Source organism: Triticum urartu, chromosome 4A (assembly GCF_056163025.1).
Source record: "Triticum urartu cultivar PI428250 chromosome 4A, HENAU_Tu73, whole genome shotgun sequence".
NCBI lineage: Eukaryota > Viridiplantae > Streptophyta > Magnoliopsida > Poales > Poaceae > Triticum > Triticum urartu.
Genome location: NC_141876.1, coordinates 572906295 through 572925604, shown reverse-complemented (window position 1 = coordinate 572925604; position 19310 = coordinate 572906295). Strand labels below are relative to the sequence as shown.

Sequence of the window (19310 nt, the reverse complement as noted above, 5' to 3'; positions counted from 1 at the left end):
TCCACGATCTGATCGTAGAAACTTGATTTTCCTGTCACGTTGATTCTCAACCTCACTCTGAAATTCCTTGAACTTTTCAAAGGTTTCAGACTTGTGTTTCATTAAGTAGACATACCCATATCTACTCAAGTCATCAGTGAGGGTGAGAACATAACGATAGCCACCGCGAGCCTCAACACTCATTGGACCGCACACATCAGTATGTATGATTTCCAACAAGTTGGTTGCTCGCTCCATTGTTCCTGAGAACGGAGTCTTGGTCATTTTTCCCATGAGGCATGGTTCACACGTGTCAAATGATTCATAATCAAGAGACTCTAAAAATCCATTTGCATGGAGCTTCTTCATGCGTTTGACACCTATGTGACCAAGGCGGCAGTGCCACAAGTATGTGGGACTATCATTATCAACCTTACATCTTTTGGTACTCACACTATGAACATGTGTAGTAATACGCTCGAGATTCATTAAGAATAAACCATTGACTATCGGAGCATGACCATAAAACATATCTCTCATATAAATAGAACAACCATTATTCTCGGACTTAAATGAGTAGCCATCTCGTATTAAACGAGATCCTGATACAATGTTCATGCTCAATATAGGCACTAAATAACAATTATTGAGGTTTATAACTAATCCCATAGGTAAATGTAGAGGTAGCGTGCCCACGGCGATCACATCGACCTTGGAACCATTCCCGACGCGCATCGTCACCTCGTCCTTTTCCAGTTTTCGTTTATTCCGCAGCTCCTGCGGTGAGTTACAAATATGAGCAACGGCACCGGTATCAAATCCCAGGAGTTACTACGAGTACTGGTAAGGTACACATCAATTACATGTATATCAAATATACCTTTGGTGTTGCCGGCCTTCTTGTCCGCTAAGTATTTGGGGCAGTTCCGCTTCCAGTGACCCTTCCCTTTGCAATAAAAGCACTCTGTCTCAGGCTTGGGTCCATTCTTTGACTTCTTCCCGACAGCTTGCTTGCCGGGTGCAGCAACTTCCTTGCCGTCCTTCTTGAAGTTCTTTTTACCCTTGCCCTTCTTGAACTTCGTGGTTTTATTTATCATCAACACTTGATGTTCCTTCTTGACTTCTACCTCTGCTGATTTCAGCATAGCAAATACTTCAGGAATGGTCTTTACCATCCCCTGCATATTGAAGTTCATCACAAAGCTCTTGTAGCTTGGTGGAAGCTACTGGAGGATTCTGTCAATGACCGCGTCATCCGGGAGATTAACTCCCAGCTGAGTCAAGCGGTTATGTAACCCAGACATAGTGAGTATGTGCTCACTGACAGAACTATTTTCCTCCATCTTACAGCTGAAGAACTTATCGGAGACTTCATATCTCTCGATCCGGGCATGAACTTGAAAAACCATTTTTAGCTCTTCGAACATCTCATATGCTCCATGTCTCTCAAAACGCTTTTGGAGCCCCGATTCTAAGCTGTAAAGCATGCCGCACTGAACGAGGGAGTAGTCATCAGTACGTGTCTGCCAAGCGTTCATAGCGTCTTGGTTCTGTGGGACGGGTGGATCACCTAGCGGTGCTTGTAGGACATAATCTTTCTTGGCAGCTATGAGGATGATCCTCAGGTTCCGGACCCAGTCCGTATAGTTGCTGCCATCGTCTTTCAGCTTGGTTTTCTCTAGGAACGCGTTGAAATTGAATACAACGTTGGCCATTTGATCTACAGGACATATTGTAAAGATTTTAGACTAAGTTCATGATAATTAAGTTCATCTAATCAAATTATTAATGAACTCCCACTCAGATTAGACATCCCTCTAGTCATCTAAGTGTTACACGATCCAAGTCAACTAAGCCGTGTCCGATTAACACGTGAGACGGACTAGTCATCGTCGGTGAACATCTTCATGTTGATCGTATCTTCCATACGACCCGTGTTCGACCTTTCGGTCTCTGTGTTCCGAGGCCATGTCTTCACATGCTAGGCTCGTCAAGTTAACCCTAAGTATTTTTGCATGTGTAAAACTTCTTACACCCGTTGTATGTGAACGAAAGGATCTATCACACCCGATTAACACGTGGTGCTTCGAAGCGACGAACTGTAGCAACGGTGCACAGTTAGGGGAGAACACTTCTTGAAATTGTTGTAAGAGATCATCTTATTTACTACCGTCGTTTTAAGTAAACAAGATGCAAAACATGATAAACATCATATGCAATCAAATAATAATAGTGACATGATATGGCCAATATCACATAGCTCCTTTGATCTCCATCTTGGGGCTCCATGATCATCCTGTCACCGTCATACTCATCGACATGTAAGTCGTGATTCCTATTACAAGAACATGATCAATCTCATACATCACATATATCATTCATCACATCCTTTTGGCCATATCACATCACATAGCATACCCTGCAAAAACAAGTTAGACGTCCTCTAATTGTTGTTTGCATGTTTTACGTGGCTGCTATGGGTTTCTAGCAAGAACGTTTCTTACCTACGCAAAGACCACAACGTGATATGCCAATTGCTATTTACCCTTCATAAGGACCCTTTTCATCGAATCTGATCCGACTAAAGTAGGAGAGACAGACACCCGCTAGCCACCTTATGCAACTAGTGCATGTCAGTCGGTGGAACCTGTCTCACGTAAGAGTACGTGTAAGGTCGGTCCGGGCCGCTTCATCCCACGATGCCGCCGAATCAAGATAGGACTAGTAGCGGCAAGCATATTGAACAAAATCAACGCCCACAACTACTTTGTGTTCTACTCGTGCAAGAGAACTACGCATAGACCTAGCTCATGATGCCACTGTTGGGGAACGTTGCAGAAAACAAAAATTTTCCTACTCGTTTCACCAAGATCCATCTAGGAGTTCATCTAGCAACGAGTGATTAGATGCATCTACGTACCTTGTAGATCGCGAGCGGAAGCGTTCAAAGAACGGGGATGATGTAGTCGAACACGACGTGATTCAAATCACCGATGATCAAGCACCGAACGGACGGTGCCTCCGCGTTCAACACACGTACGGAACGGATGACGTCTCCTCCTTTCTTGATCCAGCAAGGGGGGAGGAGAGGTTGATGAAGATCCAGCAGCACGACGGCGTGGTGGTGGATGCAGGGCGTCACAGTAGCAGGGCTTCGCCTATACTATGAGAGAGAGACGTAACGGGGAGAGAGGAAGCACCAAAGGCTGAGGTATGAAATTCCTCCTCTCCCCCACTATATATAGGAGGGCCAAGGGGGGGTGGTGCGCAGCCTAGGAGATCCAATCTCCTAGGTGCGGCGGCCAGGGGAGGGTTTCCCTCCCCCCCAAGGCACCTCGGGGTGCCTTCCACCACTTGGACTCCTCCTTGGTGGAAACCCTAGGCGCATGGGCCTAGTAGGGCTGGTGCCCTTGGCCCATGTAGGCCAAGGCGCACCCCCTACAGCCCATGTGGCCCCCCGGGACAGGTGGCCCCACCCGGTGGGCCCACGGGACCCCTCCGGTGGTCCCGGTACAATACCGATAACCCCGAAACTTGTCCCGATGCCCGAAACAGCACTTCCTATATATAATTCTTTACCTCCGGACCATTCCGGAACTCCTCGTGACGTCCGGGATCTCATCCGGGACTCCGAACAACATTCGGGTTACTGCATACACATATCTTCATAACCCTAGCGTCACCGATCCTTAAGTGTGTAGACCCTACGGGTTCGGGAGACAAGCAGACATGACCGAGACGACTCTCCAGTCAATAACCAACAGCGGGATCTGGATACCCATGATGGCTCCCACATGCTCCACGATGATCTCATCGGATGAACCACGATGTCGAGGATTAATCAACCCCGTATACAATTCCCTTTGTCAATCGGTATGTTACTTGCCCGAGACTCGATCGTCGGTATCCCAATACCTTGTTCAGTCTCGTTACCGGCAAGTCACTTTACTCGTACCGTAATGCATGATCCCGTGATCAACCACTTGGTCACCTTGAGCTCATAATGATGATGCATTACCGAGTGGACCCAGTGATACCTCTCCGTTATCCGGAGTGACAAATCCCAGTCTCGATCCGTGTTAACCCAACAGACACTTTCGAAGATGCCTGTAATGCACCTTTATAGTCACCCAGTTACGTTGTGACGTTTGATACACCCAAAGCACTCCTACGGTATCCGGGAGTTACACGATCTCATGGTCAAAGGAAAAGATACTTGACATTGGATAAGCTCTAGCAAACGAACTACACGATCTTTGTACTATGCTTAGGATTGGGTCTTGTCCATCACATCATTCTCCTAATGATGTGATCCCGTTATCAATGACATCCAATGTCCATAGCCAGGAAACCATGACTATCTGTTGATCAACGAGCTAGTCAACTAGAGGCTTACTAGGGACATATTATGGTCTATGTATTCACACGTGTATTACGATTTCCGGATAATACAGTTATAGCATGAATAAAGACAATTATCATGATCACAGAAATATAATAATAATACTATTATTATTGCCTCTAGGGCATATTTCCAACACTGCGGCACCCGGCCTCGTCGTCCTCGTCCTCCGGTACCGTCGCGACCCAGTGACGCAGCCCAAGCATCGGTCTCGAGAATCAAGAACGCTCGACAACGGAAAGGGAAGGGAAGATCATATACATGTCATAAGAAAGGGAGTTTATTTACTACTCCCTCTATGTATTGTTTCCTTTATTTGAAGATTGATTACCATCCGTGAGTTAAGATAAGGTTAATGTGATTGAGCGATTTTTCTGAAAATCAAATATTTGCTTTCTAATTAATGTGATTGAGTGATTTAAGGTAAGGTTAATTAATTTAGATTTTATTTTTAGAGATTGTTCATGATTGATTCTACATTACTAAATAACTTGTGCCAGTATGGAAAGTTCTGATTTGTTCAGATTTTTTTCGTTGTGTGAGAGGGTAACGCGAAAATAAACCAATGAGGTGGGGGATGGGACAAAAAAAACAGCAAAGGTGGGAGGAGGTACAAAAAAAACATGAAAGGTGGGACAAAAATGAAAGGAGGCTACCAACTGCTTTATTAGGAGTAGAGATTATGAGCGTCCTTTCGTGTTGTTTTGACTTTGGTTTGGCTACATATACACTTAGTACTACGGAGTACTCCCTCCATTCCTAAATACTTATTTGTCATTTTAAAGATTTCAAATAGACATACGGATATATATAGACATATTTTAGAGTGTAGATTTACTCATTTTACTCCGTATGTAGTTATTTGTTGAAATCTTTAGAAAGACAAATATTTAGGAACGGAGGAAGTACATAAAGGCCCTGTTTGGTTCGGCTGTGGATTTTTAAAAGCAGCTGTGAAAAATCTGCTGTGGAAAAATAGCTGTGGAAAATCTGATGTGAAAAAAATGTAGGTCATTTGACAAACCAGCTGATACAGTTTTTTTGGATTTTGGCCTTGTTTGGTTCGGCTGTGGATTTCTAAAAGCAGATGTGAAAAATCTGCTGTGGCAAAACAGCTATGGAAAAGCTGATGTGAAAAAGATGTAGGTCATTTGGCAAACCAGCTGATACATCTTTTTCAGATTTTGGCCCGCAGCGGAATCAGATTTTGGAAAACACATCCTGGGCTGCTTCCGTTTTTGGTTCAGATTTTGTCAGCGGATTTCTGAAATCGGATTCTGCTGGATTCGTCCTTTGATTCAGATTCTGTTGCGCGCCAAACAGGGCCAAGGCCCGTAGCGAAATCAGATTTTGGAAAGCACGTCCTGGGCTGCTTCCGCTTTTGGTTCAGATTTTGACAGCGGATTTCTGAAATCGGATTCTGTTGGGTTTGACCTTTGATTCAGATTCTGCTGCGCGGCAGCGAAATCCGTTGATAAAAACAGAACCAGGGCCAGACACTGCGTTTTTCAGAGTCGTGGAAACCAAAGAGACCCGTACGAGCTAGCACCATTATTTCTGCTACCGTTACGGTATAACTTTGGCTCCTAGCACTGTGCTGGAACAGGCTTTGTACGGCCAGCCGACCTCCGGTCCTTCAGGTCGGCCAGCTGCTTTCCTGCGGCCTAGTTTATTTCGTGATACAGGAGCACACAGGTGCGAGATGGATGTGAACTCGCTTCTTGATTGTAAACAGGGCTGTGATTGTTGCAATAATGCGTGGTCTGTTGATGCGGGTGGGGGCTGCAGCGGCAGCAGCAGGAGGGGCACTGTCTACAGTTCCTCTTGCCTTGGCGACTGGCAGCACGTAGGTCGGCATGGCCGCTGCACCGCACTCGAGCCAGCCGCTGCTGAACGCACGCTCTCCCGAAGCCGCCCAGGTGACTGTGACTGTGTGGTGCGCACTCTAAAAGCTGCCGCTGATTGCTTGGTTGCCTGTCATTGATCGGCCAACACGGAGCACATGGCGCCTGCCGGCGGCAGCGACGCCTCCGCGCGCGCGCGCCCGCTCGGCTTCGTCTTCGTCGACACCTGTGCGCCTGGGGAGCGTAAGCCCGTCCATGTCTGATGTCTCCATGATAAGCATATAGGCCGCGACGGATCCACTTTTTTGTGCATCTTGCGGCAAACAAGACCGGTGGCCGGTGGATCTATCCTGTCCATCGTCTATCCACGGTCTCTGCGTACGCCTCCGGCGATCAAGGATCGGCGTTCTTACTATCTGCGATTATTCAATGCGTGAGTCCGCATCAGGGTTGTTGGCCGGGGCATCCGGGCATGCATGCATGCTGGAAAGCCGAGCGGGTTCAGGGTCAGGGGTTAGGTGCAAAGCCGCTACCGCTAGCTGCCACACTCCATATCGATGTATGTGTAGCCTAATGGAGGGCACGATCGATGATGCTCAAGTTAATTATATCCTCCTTTTACCACCATCCTGCCAATTTTCTACTCTAAGAAGCAAGCAGGCGATGCCTCAGTGACCGCGGACTGCAATCATGCGCCAGACCACGGTTCAGAGTCGGAGACGGGCGAGCATGCCGTGATGAGAGCGGCCGGGACAGACGTGTGGTGACTTGGCTCCGGCGCCGTGATGAGAGCCAGGAGACTTGAAGCATTTACCACCATCATCGCTTCTCCGAAAATAATCAATAAAGTGGACGCATGCATTTCCCAGATACAGAGGCCGGAGGTCATTCTCCTTTTTTAAAAAAAAAATCATCGCTTCTCTCGGGCTAAGCGTGGCACAGAGAAGAATATCAGCACCGATTTTGCCCCCGAGAGAGAGCGGTACTGTACGTAGTAGTCATCAGATCAGACCAGCTCTTCAGTCAGTCATCAGTCAGAAACCAAAAAGAAAAAAGAGGACTAGTCGTGGGCGACAAGGAGGCGTACGCGAGACGGCCGGGAGCGCGCCCGCGAGCCGAGGCCGAGCGGAGAGGGACAGCGACGGGGACGGACGGACGGACGGGCGCGCGCGCGCGCGAGGGCGACGGATAACGACCGCCCCCGTTGCCCGCCAGAGCTTGGACGCGCGGGCCGCGCTCCTTCTGGGTGGGATCGTCGTGCGCGGAGACGGAGCATCATTCCCTTCCCCGCGGATCGAATCTTTCTTGGATTGGATCATGGAACGGTGTGGTGGTTTCGCGCTGAACGGGCGGGCGACCGTCGCGCGGGCGGCGCTCATCGCTTTCCCTGCTCTTTCCCTTCTTTCCCCTGGTGGCGGTAGGAGCCTGCGTAGTGGCAGTGCGCAGTACGTGGTTCGGACTTCGGAGCCCGACAACGTTGGAGCAACACATGTCGATTTATACCCGTCCAGATTCTTTGTGAGAATTCTCCATTTCTTCACGACAATTAATAGCGTTGGATTATGTTTTGCTGTCTATTAGAGCATCTACAACCAGGACTCCCCTCGTATGCCCAGGCGGGCGGACGGGCCTCGTCACTCACCAGTCAAAAAAGAACATGGGTGCTTCAGACCGGCATCAGACGCCCTGATTGACCCGCACCTCCGTATCCAGCTTAAATATTGGACGGATATGAGGAGGACCGGGCATGACTGGTCCATCCGATCCTGCATATATTCGTTCACATTTGTTTCCCGAACCAAACTCTAGTCACCTCACTCCATTTCGCCACCCAAGCTCCCGTCCGGCGATCTTCAGCCTTCTTCGGCATGTTAGACAACAGATTCGAGTATGAGCTTATCCCACACGACCCTAAGGAGGAAATGACCCACAAGACCGACACTATGAGCAGCGCAGTCGGCCGCTGGACATGGGCATGACGGAGCCGGACAAGCTTCCTTAAGATTAGGTTTACGTTGCATGTAATAGTATGTATTTGAGTTTTCTAGTTTAAGATATCAGGTTGTGGAATCGATTATTTGAGACGTGATCGACCACTGTCTGAGGGGTTGAATTTGTTGTATCCGGCTATAGATGGTCTTTAGCGTTGGATTATGTTTTACATTTTTACCTCTATGTACAACCGACAATGAAACAGTAAAAGGGGAATGTTATTGTGTTGACGTTCCCTTGGGTATGACAAGACGAACGTTTTTTTTATGACAAATTTGGTTCGGGAGCATGATAAATTATGGGAAAGAAATTGAACTGAACAATTTTGCCATACTTGCTAATTAAACTTGTCATGCTCGGTAAACATAAATTGCCATGCAAATAATTCGTTTGGCCGTGGTCGACGGAATTTCGGCATAGATTCCTACCGCCTCCTTGGTGTGGTAAGGTTAGTGTTTTTTGTCATGTGGCGGGATTTGATATCAGATATTTCAGATCTATGCAAGGGTTCAATGCCGACGACTGCGGCTCAAGGGTGTTGGGTCCTTAGAAGCATGCACACAAAGACTTTCCGGTTATTATCAACAAGGTCAAGATGTCTCTGGTAGAGGAGCGGCAACAACGATGTATCAGCGGCTCATTCTGGAGTGATTTGTTCGATAGCCTTGAAATATCTATGAAATCTATAAAGTTTTATACTAATAGATCCGATGATTGTCGCAAGAAATAACTCAATAGTCGGCATGTACAATTGTAGATTTGAAATATGCACTACTTTAATAATAGTTGGCCTACCTTACAATCTCACAAAGTGTTTGGGACTCGTGTTGTAGCTGACTACTAACGTTCGACTCGCTTCTCTTTCTCTCTTCAACCAAACAAAGTTATACTTCCTCCGTTTTTAAATATAAGCCTTTTTACATAGTAAGCAGAATGAGTAAATCTGCACTATAAAAAATGTCTATATATCCATGTGTAGTTCATTAGAAATCTCTTTAAAAAAGTTATATTCAGGAGCAGATGGAGTAATATTTTAGTTCATATTGTCACATTATTTTACTTGCTTTTACTTAACACGACGGTTCTAAATTCTAACACATGCACTGTTCAAAAAGATAAATTGTAACACATGGCCGTCTGTTTGGGAGAAGTGGCATCGTAGGCACGTGTAAAAACCGTAGAGCATGCAGGGCCACGAGCAAGGGGACACCAGACCGGAGTATAGTACGCACGCAAAGCTGACAGGTTTGGCGCCTTCCACCTACCGCGCCACAAGTCAAGTCGTCCGCTCGTTCGTTCGTTCGTGTGTACTCATGCGGCCGGCCCGCCCCGCACCGCACCACCAACCGCCATCGGACGGCCAGGATCGTCCCCATCACGGCCCCGCAATCCCCTGCCAGAAAGATCAGATATATACTCCTGCCCTCCAGCGCGAGGGGCAGAACGGGCATTTCCCCCGTCCACGGCCCCCGCTTTCCTCCCTCCCTTCCTTTGTAGCCATCGCGCGTGGTGGTGGCGGTGGCTGTCCAGTTGTTTCCCTTTCCCCGCCTCGCCTCATCTGTCGGCTAAAATACCCATCGCCACCACCTGACCCGCAGCAGCCCGACTCTCCCCCGCCCACCTAGACGGAATCCCCAAAACCCTACCGCGGAAATTCGCCCGGCGATCCGGATCGCCGGAAGAGGGCAGCCCCCGGAGGCCTGCTCGCGGCTCGGCGGGTTCGCGGCGGCGGTGCTGACCGGCTGACGCGGCGCTCCGCAGATGGCCGAGGGCCGGCGCTACGGGATCGCGCCGCAGCTAGGTGAGAGCCGCCCCGGATTTTTCGGTGGGGGTTTTGTTCGGTTGGTTTTGATCCGCCTGCGCCGGCTTCATCTGGTCAACGCCTCTCGGTCTTTGTTTTGTTTTGTTTCCGCCCAACGCCTTCCCTGCGCGCGGGGATCTGGGTTTGCGGCGTCGTCGAAGATGGCGTTCGGCTGTTGCGGAATCTGGTGGCCACGGGTTTGGTTGGTGGGAACTCGGAAGTAATTGACGATAATTCTCTGTTTCCGCGGCGGGGATTTTGGGGAAGCTATATATGGCGCGGAGTGGAGATCTCAGTTCGGTCACTGGGCGCGGGAGTGTCCTGAGAGAGGAACCACCGGGAGCTGTAGGAGCTATTCGAAATAACCGTCAACTTGCTTTGGGTTTCGGTGTTCTGAGGAAGAATTTCGGGTACCCTGCGGTTCTAGAGTTGTGTTTCATCTGTGTGATGAGCATATCCCTTACGTGGTGGTCCTTGTGCTCTTGGGTTTGGACCGAAGTCAGTTTCACAATTTTCACAGTCGGAGTGCTAGTCACTTGGGTGTTTGGAACTACTCATAGTTACGAGGTTTTCTGAGGGAAATCGGGGTTCTAGTTGTGTCTCCACATGAACCTGAAATATGAAGTTGGATTGTGCAAGTGAATTTTGAATGACGACACATGATTTATTCTGTGTAGATGGGGAAGCAACACTGAGGACATTTTCTTTCGAATGTTTTTAAAATCCACTTCTATATGACTAATTCTCAACCTTGTTGAATTGTCTAACTCTACATTTCATTGACTTCTGAACAGACATGGAGCAGATACTGAAGGAGGCTCAGACCCGATGGTTACGCCCTACTGAGATTTGCGAAATACTTAAGAATTACAGGAATTTCCGTATAGCTCCAGAGCCACCAAATATGCCTGCAAGTATGACCCCTATTTGCTGTTCAACGCTTGTTATTTGATTATTTGTTTTTAGTTTTCAAAATTAACTTATGTTTTGGGCAAATATATACCAAAGCAATATTGTGTAACTTGGGAACTGCCATTGATTTGATAACTTGAACATCATTTTGTGAGAATAGAAGTAACACTGAAATTGCGAGAACAGAAAATAAGGTTTATGATGTTTTTTCCGTTTTAATCTAGTCAAATATTGATGTCAGGTGTAAACTTAGCACATCCTGGTCGCCTGGCATACTTTTTAATGCCATATAGCAATACAAAATTATGATGCTATCCTTACTGTAACTGGTTTGAACCACATGGTTAAGCCTCTGGATCCACCATGATCTTTCTCCTGCTATCAGGATTGAACGGTTGCTATGTGATTAGCGCACCTTCTTATGCCAAGGGCCGTGTCTTGTGCCCTTGCGCAACGGTATTCTTTAAGATTTTTGGTTATACCTTATTAGTGCCTTTAGCTCGATGCCATTTTGCCTTTGGACCAGCCATGACATTGATTTGAACATTCTATTTTACTAATATCTCCATGCTTGTAATTACACGCACTATTTGGAGCCCATATATTATGAAAGTAAACATGCACATGAGCTGACAAAGTGTCTCCAAGTACTCATGTTAAGGTTCAATTGTATCTCACTAACATTTGTCTCCAAGTACTCATGTTAAGGTTCAATTGTATCTCACTAACATTTGTATCTCTGATTGTAGGTGGTTCACTTTTCTTGTTTGATCGGAAGGTATTGAGATTTTTTAGGAAGGATGGCCATAATTGGAGGAAGAAAAAGGATGGAAAGACTGTCAAAGAAGCCCATGAAAGATTAAAAGTAAGTAAAGTTGAATGTTACCAGTACTTATTTCTGCGACATCTTGCAGTATTTTTCTAAGGGTTCCTAGTCATACTGCATCGCTTGTCTACAGAGGCAAATTAACTGACATTTCCTTATAAATCTAGTCTGGAAGCATCGATGTGCTTCATTGCTACTATGCTCATGGGGAAGAGAATATAAACTTCCAGAGGAGGAGCTATTGGATGCTGGAGGAGTAAGTGAAACTTTTAGTGATCCATTCTGCTTTTGTAATATTGCAAAGCTCGCAGTTGCTAAATAACTCATGGCATGTGCATCATATATGCTTGTATGGGGCCTACATCCATGCATGTTAACTTAGAAATACTACACTACATTTGTATTTAAGCTATCCTACCTTTGCTTTTGCAGGGACTATATGCACATTGTCCTTGTGCATTATCTCGAAGTCAAGGTTACACCTAATCCTTCTATGGTTGCAATGTTGTTAGCTACTTGTTTACCTTATCCTTATGTCTGGACAACACTTTGGGTGTTCCATGTAAATTATATTGCTTCAATGGCATGATTGGTCTTCATATACTTTTCCTTTTGTGATACTAAATTATTAATCACACTTGTAGTTTTAGTTTGGGATCATGGTTGTTATACCGCCTATAAGGAGTACTGATTTGATTGTTACTAGCCCTGGTGGTTGATGAGCTTGATTCTTATGATAAACCATGAATTAGGCAATTGTACAAAAGAAACTGTTTCAGTGCTGGGATACTTTAAGTGATTGATCCTTGATTGGGTAGCCTTGTCAGAAATTTTTTAATAATGCCATTGATAACAGGATAAAAATGTAAAATATGTGCAGAACTTGGAGTGAAATTAACTAAAAGGGTTAAGAAATTGGACTCCATGTTTGTAAGAATATTGTGCGTTTATGCTTGCATATGTCCCAGTAGCACATTGTTTGAAAACTATTATCTCATGATAAACTGACTAATCTGAACATGTTAAACTGTTTTGCCTCTCCATATAGGAACCTAATCAGCCTATTTTGGAAACCCTCTGTTTATGTTGGTTTTAGAAGTAAATTTGTCTTGTTTCTCTGCTCACAATTTTTTACTTGGCCTACTTACTTTTACTATCCTGGGTTCATAGTCTGAGTTTAAGTCGTTGCTGCCTCATTCGTTGTGAACAAAAGCTTTTTCTGCAATAAGCCGCTTAAAGTTTCATTTTCTTTGTATGTGGATATGAACATCAGGCTGGAAAATCAAGTTCTCGTACTAGGGGGCATGATAACATGCTACAAGGGGCCTATGTTGATAGCCCTTTAAGCCACTTGCCTTCACAAAGTACAGACGGTGAAAGCTCACTTAGCGGACGCGCCTCTGAATACGAGGCAGAATCAGGTAGAGCTGTTTGATCATCTTATTCTGTTCCGCGCGAAGTCCAGTTAAATAGTTTCACTGATACTATTCCAATTATGCACAGCGTATCTAAAGCAAAATTCGGTGCAGCAGATATTTATTCGGGAGGAGCCGGATACCACTCTATCTCTAGGATGCAGCAGCATGAAAATGGAGGTGGATCCATAATTGATGCTTCTGTTGTCAGCTCATACAGTCCTGCATCATCTGTAGGTAAGTGCCACCAAAAATGATTTATTCAGGTTATGAACCTAAGTTGGATGGATTTGTGACTCTTCATTTGCTACCAATGGTTAGGTAATCATCAAGGATTACAGGCTACATCACCTAATACGGGCTTCTATTCTCATTATCAAGATAACTCACCTGTGATTCATAACGAGTCCACTTTTGGAATTACATTCAATGGGCCCAGTACTCAATTTGACCTGTCATCATGGAATGAAATGACGAAACTGAATAAAGAGATCCATCAATTGCCTCCATACCAGTCTCATGTTCCTTCTGAGCAGCCTCCTTTTACAGAAGGCCCTGGAATAGAATCTTTCAGTTTTGATGAAGTATATAGCAATGGGCTGGATATCAAGGATGATGGTCATGCAGACACTGATAGAGAAGCACTGTGGCAGGTAACAGGCACATTTTTGTGTGGCAATATAATATATATAGCATATTAATATTCTCTGATGATAAAGTTTTGTTTATGTAAAGAGGAGGTTTGCCTCTGATTACCCCCAACCCTTGTCTCCTGCTGTGCCCATGGGGCACGAGGATCTGCACGGCTATGAGCATAGGCCGTGGCACACTGCCCATGAAATTGTGTCTTATCTGCTTATGTCAACTTGTACTTTTAGTGCCTGAGTTGCTTCAGAATTTTGCAAAATGGAATATATATTGTTTCCCTATATTCTGAAATGCAGAGAGTTTTGTAACTGATAACCCTTTCACTTTTATTAACAATAGTAATTCGCGCGACATTGTTTGATGAAGTAGCCTACATACTAATTTTTGAAATGAGGTATTGGTTCTTCTCAAAAGTCAATTAGGAGCACATCTTTCTCTAACAAACAGTACCAGACTGGAAGTACAATAGTAATGCCACAAAGCGCCTTATGTATTGTTTTTATTCCGCTTAAGTGTATTGTTCCTCAATATTTCCAAAATGTAGCTCAAATGATTTTTAGGATGAGGATGGTGAGCTCAAATGCTAAATGAATTCTAGTAGGGAAAAATTAATAGGAAATTGGAATTTTAGTGGGGAAATGCTAGACTATAGAGCTGCAATGTCATTGTCAGAGCTAAAAGAGCATAGCCAATCTTAACATGTTTGTTTCTCCAGCCTTTCGGTTACCTAGTGTTGTTAAGTATGAATCTATGATACTCCCTCCGATCCATAATAATCATGGATTGGAGGGAGTGTTATATATTCACTTTGCACAGATTAATATTTGCAGCTTTTATAGTGATTTTTTCAGGATGGCGTGTATTTATTTTCTTTGAATAGTCGTAGTAATAGTGTTTCGTATTACATTGTTCATTAAAAGATGATTTCCTGGTTTTTATTTCCATGGTAGAACTTTTTCTTTCTTTCCCTTGCTGGTTCTTGGTATCCCAGCAGACTTATTTTGTATGTTATTTTGCACACTGATTAATTGCATCTGCTTGACTTCCATGCTACTGATATTATACTATTATTGTCTCCCCCCTAAAATATATACTATTATTGTCCGGCTTCAATTTGGTTTTGGTACTCACTTGTGAAACTACTGAATTTCAGCTTCCAAGTGCTAATGATGGTACGACTACTGAATTTCTTCAGCTTCCAAGTGCTATTGATGGCAGGACTACTGAATTTCAGCTTCCAAGTGCTACTGATAGTACATTTGCTACAGTGGACAATTTTGAACAACAGAATAAACTTTTGGAGGAAGCCATTAATTTCCCTGTCCTGAAAACTCAATCATCTAATCTTTCTGATATCCTGAAGAACAGCTTTAAGAAAAGTGATAGTTTTACTAGATGGATGAGCAAAGAACTTGCTGAAGTAGATGATTCCCAAGTAAAGTCCAGTTCTGGATTGTACTGGAACAGTGAAGATGCTGACAATATCATTGGAGCATCGAGCCGTGATCAGTTGGATCAGTTTACTCTGGACCCAATGGTTGCACAAGATCAGCTGTTTAGTATAACTGAATATTTTCCAAGCTGGACATATGCAGGTTCGAAGACTAGGGTATGTCTTCTTACACTTATCCTTTTTACCTTTATTGTGCTTCTAAAGCTTGAAAGTCTTAGGAGCGCCATACGAAATAGAACTGTCTTGGTGTCTGAGTGAATTAGTGTTCTTTAACTGCTTACAAAATTTCTTGTGTCCTGCAGGTTCTTGTTACTGGTAGATTCCTAACTTCTGACAAAGTTATAAAGCTCAAGTGGTCGTGTATGTTTGGAGAAGTCGAAGTTCCAGCAGATATTTTAGCAGACGGGACTCTCAGGTGCTATTCTCCCTCGCACAAACCTGGCAGGGTCCCTTTTTATGTGACTTGCTCCAACAGGTTAGCCTGCAGTGAAGTACGAGAGTTTGAATATCGACCAAGTGATTCTCAATACATGGATGCTCCAAGTCCACATGGTGCTACAAACAAAATATATCTCCAGGCGCGTCTTGATGAATTATTGTCTTTGGGACGAGATCAGCAAGATGAGTTCCAGGCAGCTTTATCTAACCCCACAAAGGAGTTGATTGATTTGAACAAGAAGATAACCTCATTGATGACAAACAATGATCAGTGGTCTGAATTGCTAAAGTTCGCTGATGATAATCAGCTTGCCCCTGATGATAGGCAGGATCAGTTTGTTGAAAGCGGTATCAAAGAAAAGCTGCATATCTGGCTTCTCCATAAAGCAGGAGGTGGTGGCAAAGGTCCCAGTGTGTTAGATGATGAAGGGCAGGGCATTCTTCATCTGGCAGCTGCTCTAGGATATGATTGGGCGATAAGGCCAACAATAACTGCTGGTGTAAGCATAAATTTCAGAGATGTTCATGGATGGACCGCACTTCACTGGGCAGCATTTTGTGGCAGGTAAGTTCTTCTGAGGGTGATAGTTTTTGTGTGCACATACATACATACATATATATGTATTAAACTTGTTTGCCCTGTTCTGCAGAGAGCGAACAGTTGTTGCTCTTATAGCATTAGGTGCGGCTCCTGGAGCTTTGACGGATCCAAGGCCTGATTTCCCTTCAGGACGCACACCAGCTGATCTTGCGTCGTTCAATGGGCACAAGGGAATTTCTGGTTTCCTGGCAGAGTTTTCTTTAACAAGCCATCTTCAAACCCTCAACCTGAAGGAAGCCATGGGGAGCAATGCATCAGAGATATCTGGCCTACCTGGTATTGGAGATGTTACCGGAAGAACTGCGTCACCATCAGCAGGTCAAGGTCTTCAGGCTGGATCGATGGGAGATTCACTAGGTGCTGTGCGGAATGCTGCCCAGGCTGCTGCTCGTATATATCAAGTTTTCAGGGTGCAGTCCTTCCAGAGAAAGCAAGCAGTTCAGTATGAGGATGACAATGGTGTGATATCAGATGAACATGCCATGTCACTCTTGTCTTATAAACCATCTAAACCAGGACAGTTCGATCCCATGCATGCTGCTGCAACTCGAATACAAAACAAATTCCGTGGATGGAAGGGAAGAAAAGAATTTCTGCTTATTAGACAGCGAATTGTCAAGATCCAGGTATGAATATTAAGTGTATGACATTAATCAATGATTTTTGTTAAAATTCTGAACGCTCCAGATTAATACTGAATGAGTATGCCAACACCATATTTTTTTCTACTGAATTTTGCAATAGTAAAGTCAACTATGACCATATCATTTACAAATTTATGTAAAGGTAATTGAGTGAAACATGAGCTCCATATTTTTTTCTCTTCGACTAATCTAGTATCTAGGACAGGATATTCATAGCATGATGTTTTAACAGTATAGTGCACTGCTTTGTGAAGTATCTCTTCTTCTGATGCTATTATTATAATGAACAAATTTTCTCAACCGTGCTATATTGTGTACTTGCTAGGCTCATGTGCGAGGTCACCAAGTGAGAAAGCATTATCGCAAAATAATTTGGTCTGTCGGGATAGTGGAGAAGGTTATATTGCGATGGAGGCGGCGAGGAGCTGGGTTACGCGGGTTTCGGTCTACAGAAGTTGCAACAGACAGCAGCACTAGTAGCAGCAGTGTCGATGTAATCCCAGTTAAACCTGCAGAGGATGATTATAACTTCTTGCAAGAAGGACGGAAGCAAACTGAAGAAAGACTGCAGAGAGCTCTTGCCAGAGTGAAGTCCATGGTTCAGTACCCCGAAGCCCGGGACCAGTATCAGAGGATTCTGACTGTCGTAACAAAAATGCAGGAATCGCAGGTAGCAATACGTTTTCCCGCCCTTTCAGCACCAATACAAAAGTTTTAGGGTGACGCCGAACAATTATGCATGATGTTTGGGTTAAAAACTCCGGCGAGAGTTGAGGGGTGAAAAAAGAAAAAAGAAAATGAGAGTTTTGCTCTGTTTTCTTAACGGGAGGCTTACTCAATTCTTTGTTGCTAATGTGACGCAGCCTGTGGAAGAAAGTATGCTTGAGGAGTCGACGGAGATGGATGAAGGCTTTTTGATGAGTGAATTCAAAGAGCTCTGGGACGATGACATGCCGTTGCCGGGCTATTTCTAGGTCCTAACGAAGTGGTGTTTGTTTCTTGTAAATTACCTCTGATTTGTTTGGTAGTCTCACCAGATAGATGATAGTGACTAAATTGCCCTGTCCATTATGGTTTGAGTTTTTGTTGGTCTCTTGGTTGTCTAGCTCTAGTGGCCCCTTGTACAGTATATCCATCCTGGAGGAAAATGTATGTGGATTATGAAACTGAAACCGTCCAGTTAGTTGCCTGGAATTAAACTAGTTAAGCTTGGATGCTCATGAAGTTTTTTACAGAGTGCCGTCCTTGGTTTCGTTCACTTATATGCTTGGAGTTGGGGATATAATTTGCATGCGGCATCGTCCGTAATAGGGAGGGACATGTGATATAGATCATAGATACCGACATGATGGCGTGGTTTTGCTGAAGCTGTAGGCGTCGAAACCTGCAGTGGTGAATGCCGCATCCATTTGTATTTTGTCGCCGAGCATTAGTGAAACATGCTTGCAGTGCTGTGTATTTGACGCTTTGGTCAGTAATTTTTTCTTGCTTGCTCGTGTCATGTGGCGGAAGATGCGAGGACAAAACCCCAACCCAAACACCCCCAACCAAATAAACATTGGGCCGCGCCGTCCAGCTGCAAGTGTCCAAAGGAGCAAGCAGAGAAGGAGCAACATAGGCATGCCGCCCCAAGGAAAGCTCGAAAGCGATGCCCGGCCGCTCTCAGGCCACGGGTCCGTTGGCGCAGACTAGAGTGGAAACGAGAATGGTCTGAGTGCGACACGCGTGGATGTCGTCATGGGTTCGGTTCTGCTTTCCCGGAACATGGAAAAGGATCAACGCGCGGTCGTCCGTCCATCGCGGTTGCCAGTTGCCACCGTTTTCGTAATGGGCCGGACGCGGACGTGTAACTGGACACGACGGGGGCGTGCGCGTGCGTGTCGGCTGTTGCGTGCACAACTCCCGCTGTCTCTGGTCTTTCTTGCCGCCAGTCACTCGCCCCGAGTGGGTGCTACGTACGTGTGTTGATTTTTCACCGCCACTACTTATTTCAAGAGACTGGAGCTGTAATGTAAGGCTGGTCACAGTGGGCAAGAACGTAGTCTAGTAATTTACACACTTTCCTAGACTATATGTGATAATAACATCTATGTAGTGTCATGCAACAATGTATTTATTAGGTTATACACTCATTATTTTTTAGAGTGTGTGATGTTCCGGTAACTTAGCTAGTTACCACAAGCACCTATCTCTTCATTAAATATGTGACACATAAGTAAAGTTGTATTCGAGTGTGTGATGTTACTTCTAAGTTCCTCCCCATCATGATCAGCCTAAGACTATGACTGCAGCATGCCATCGTGAGAGACCCCCCACCAATGATCACCCATCCAACGACTACGTAGTGGCATCTGG

The 19310-nt window shown here is 45.0% G+C and overlaps 1 protein-coding gene across 4 annotated transcripts; it reads left to right on the top strand.

Annotated features, from left to right (window-relative positions):
- Window positions 1-9715: 9715 nt before the first annotated feature.
- Window positions 9716-18187, top strand: LOC147976742 (calmodulin-binding transcription activator 3-like). 4 transcript variants are annotated; one of them, XM_087519022.1, is made up of 13 exons: window positions 9716-10018; window positions 10813-10932; window positions 11680-11795; window positions 11924-12012; window positions 12189-12231; window positions 13030-13177; window positions 13289-13408; window positions 13493-13824; window positions 14973-15428; window positions 15575-16275; window positions 16361-16937; window positions 17281-17625; window positions 17819-18187. In XM_087519022.1, the coding sequence occupies exons 1-13, from the start codon at window positions 9979-9981 to the stop codon at window positions 17927-17929; spliced, it is 3198 nt and encodes a 1065-aa protein (XP_087375148.1). In that variant the 5' UTR covers window positions 9716-9978; the 3' UTR covers window positions 17930-18187. The 4 variants fall into 4 exon arrangements, with proteins under 4 accessions (XP_087375148.1, XP_087375147.1, XP_087375149.1 ...); XM_087519021.1 differs by having other exon boundaries at window positions 13286-13408; XM_087519023.1 differs by lacking the exons at window positions 9716-10018; window positions 10813-10932 and adding an exon at window positions 11569-11591 and having other exon boundaries at window positions 11639-11795; window positions 13286-13408.
- Window positions 18188-19310: the final 1123 nt, after the last annotated feature.

Coding starts and splice junctions, on each gene's coding strand:
- LOC147976742 (XM_087519021.1), top strand. CDS start 9,979: ATGGCCGAGGGCCGGCGCTACGGGATCGCGCCGCAGCTAG. Junction 13,825..14,972: donor ATAGAGAAGCACTGTGGCAG/GTAACAGGCACA, acceptor ACTGAATTTCAG/CTTCCAAGTGCTAATGATGG. Junction 16,938..17,280: donor AGCGAATTGTCAAGATCCAG/GTATGAATATTA, acceptor TGTACTTGCTAG/GCTCATGTGCGAGGTCACCA.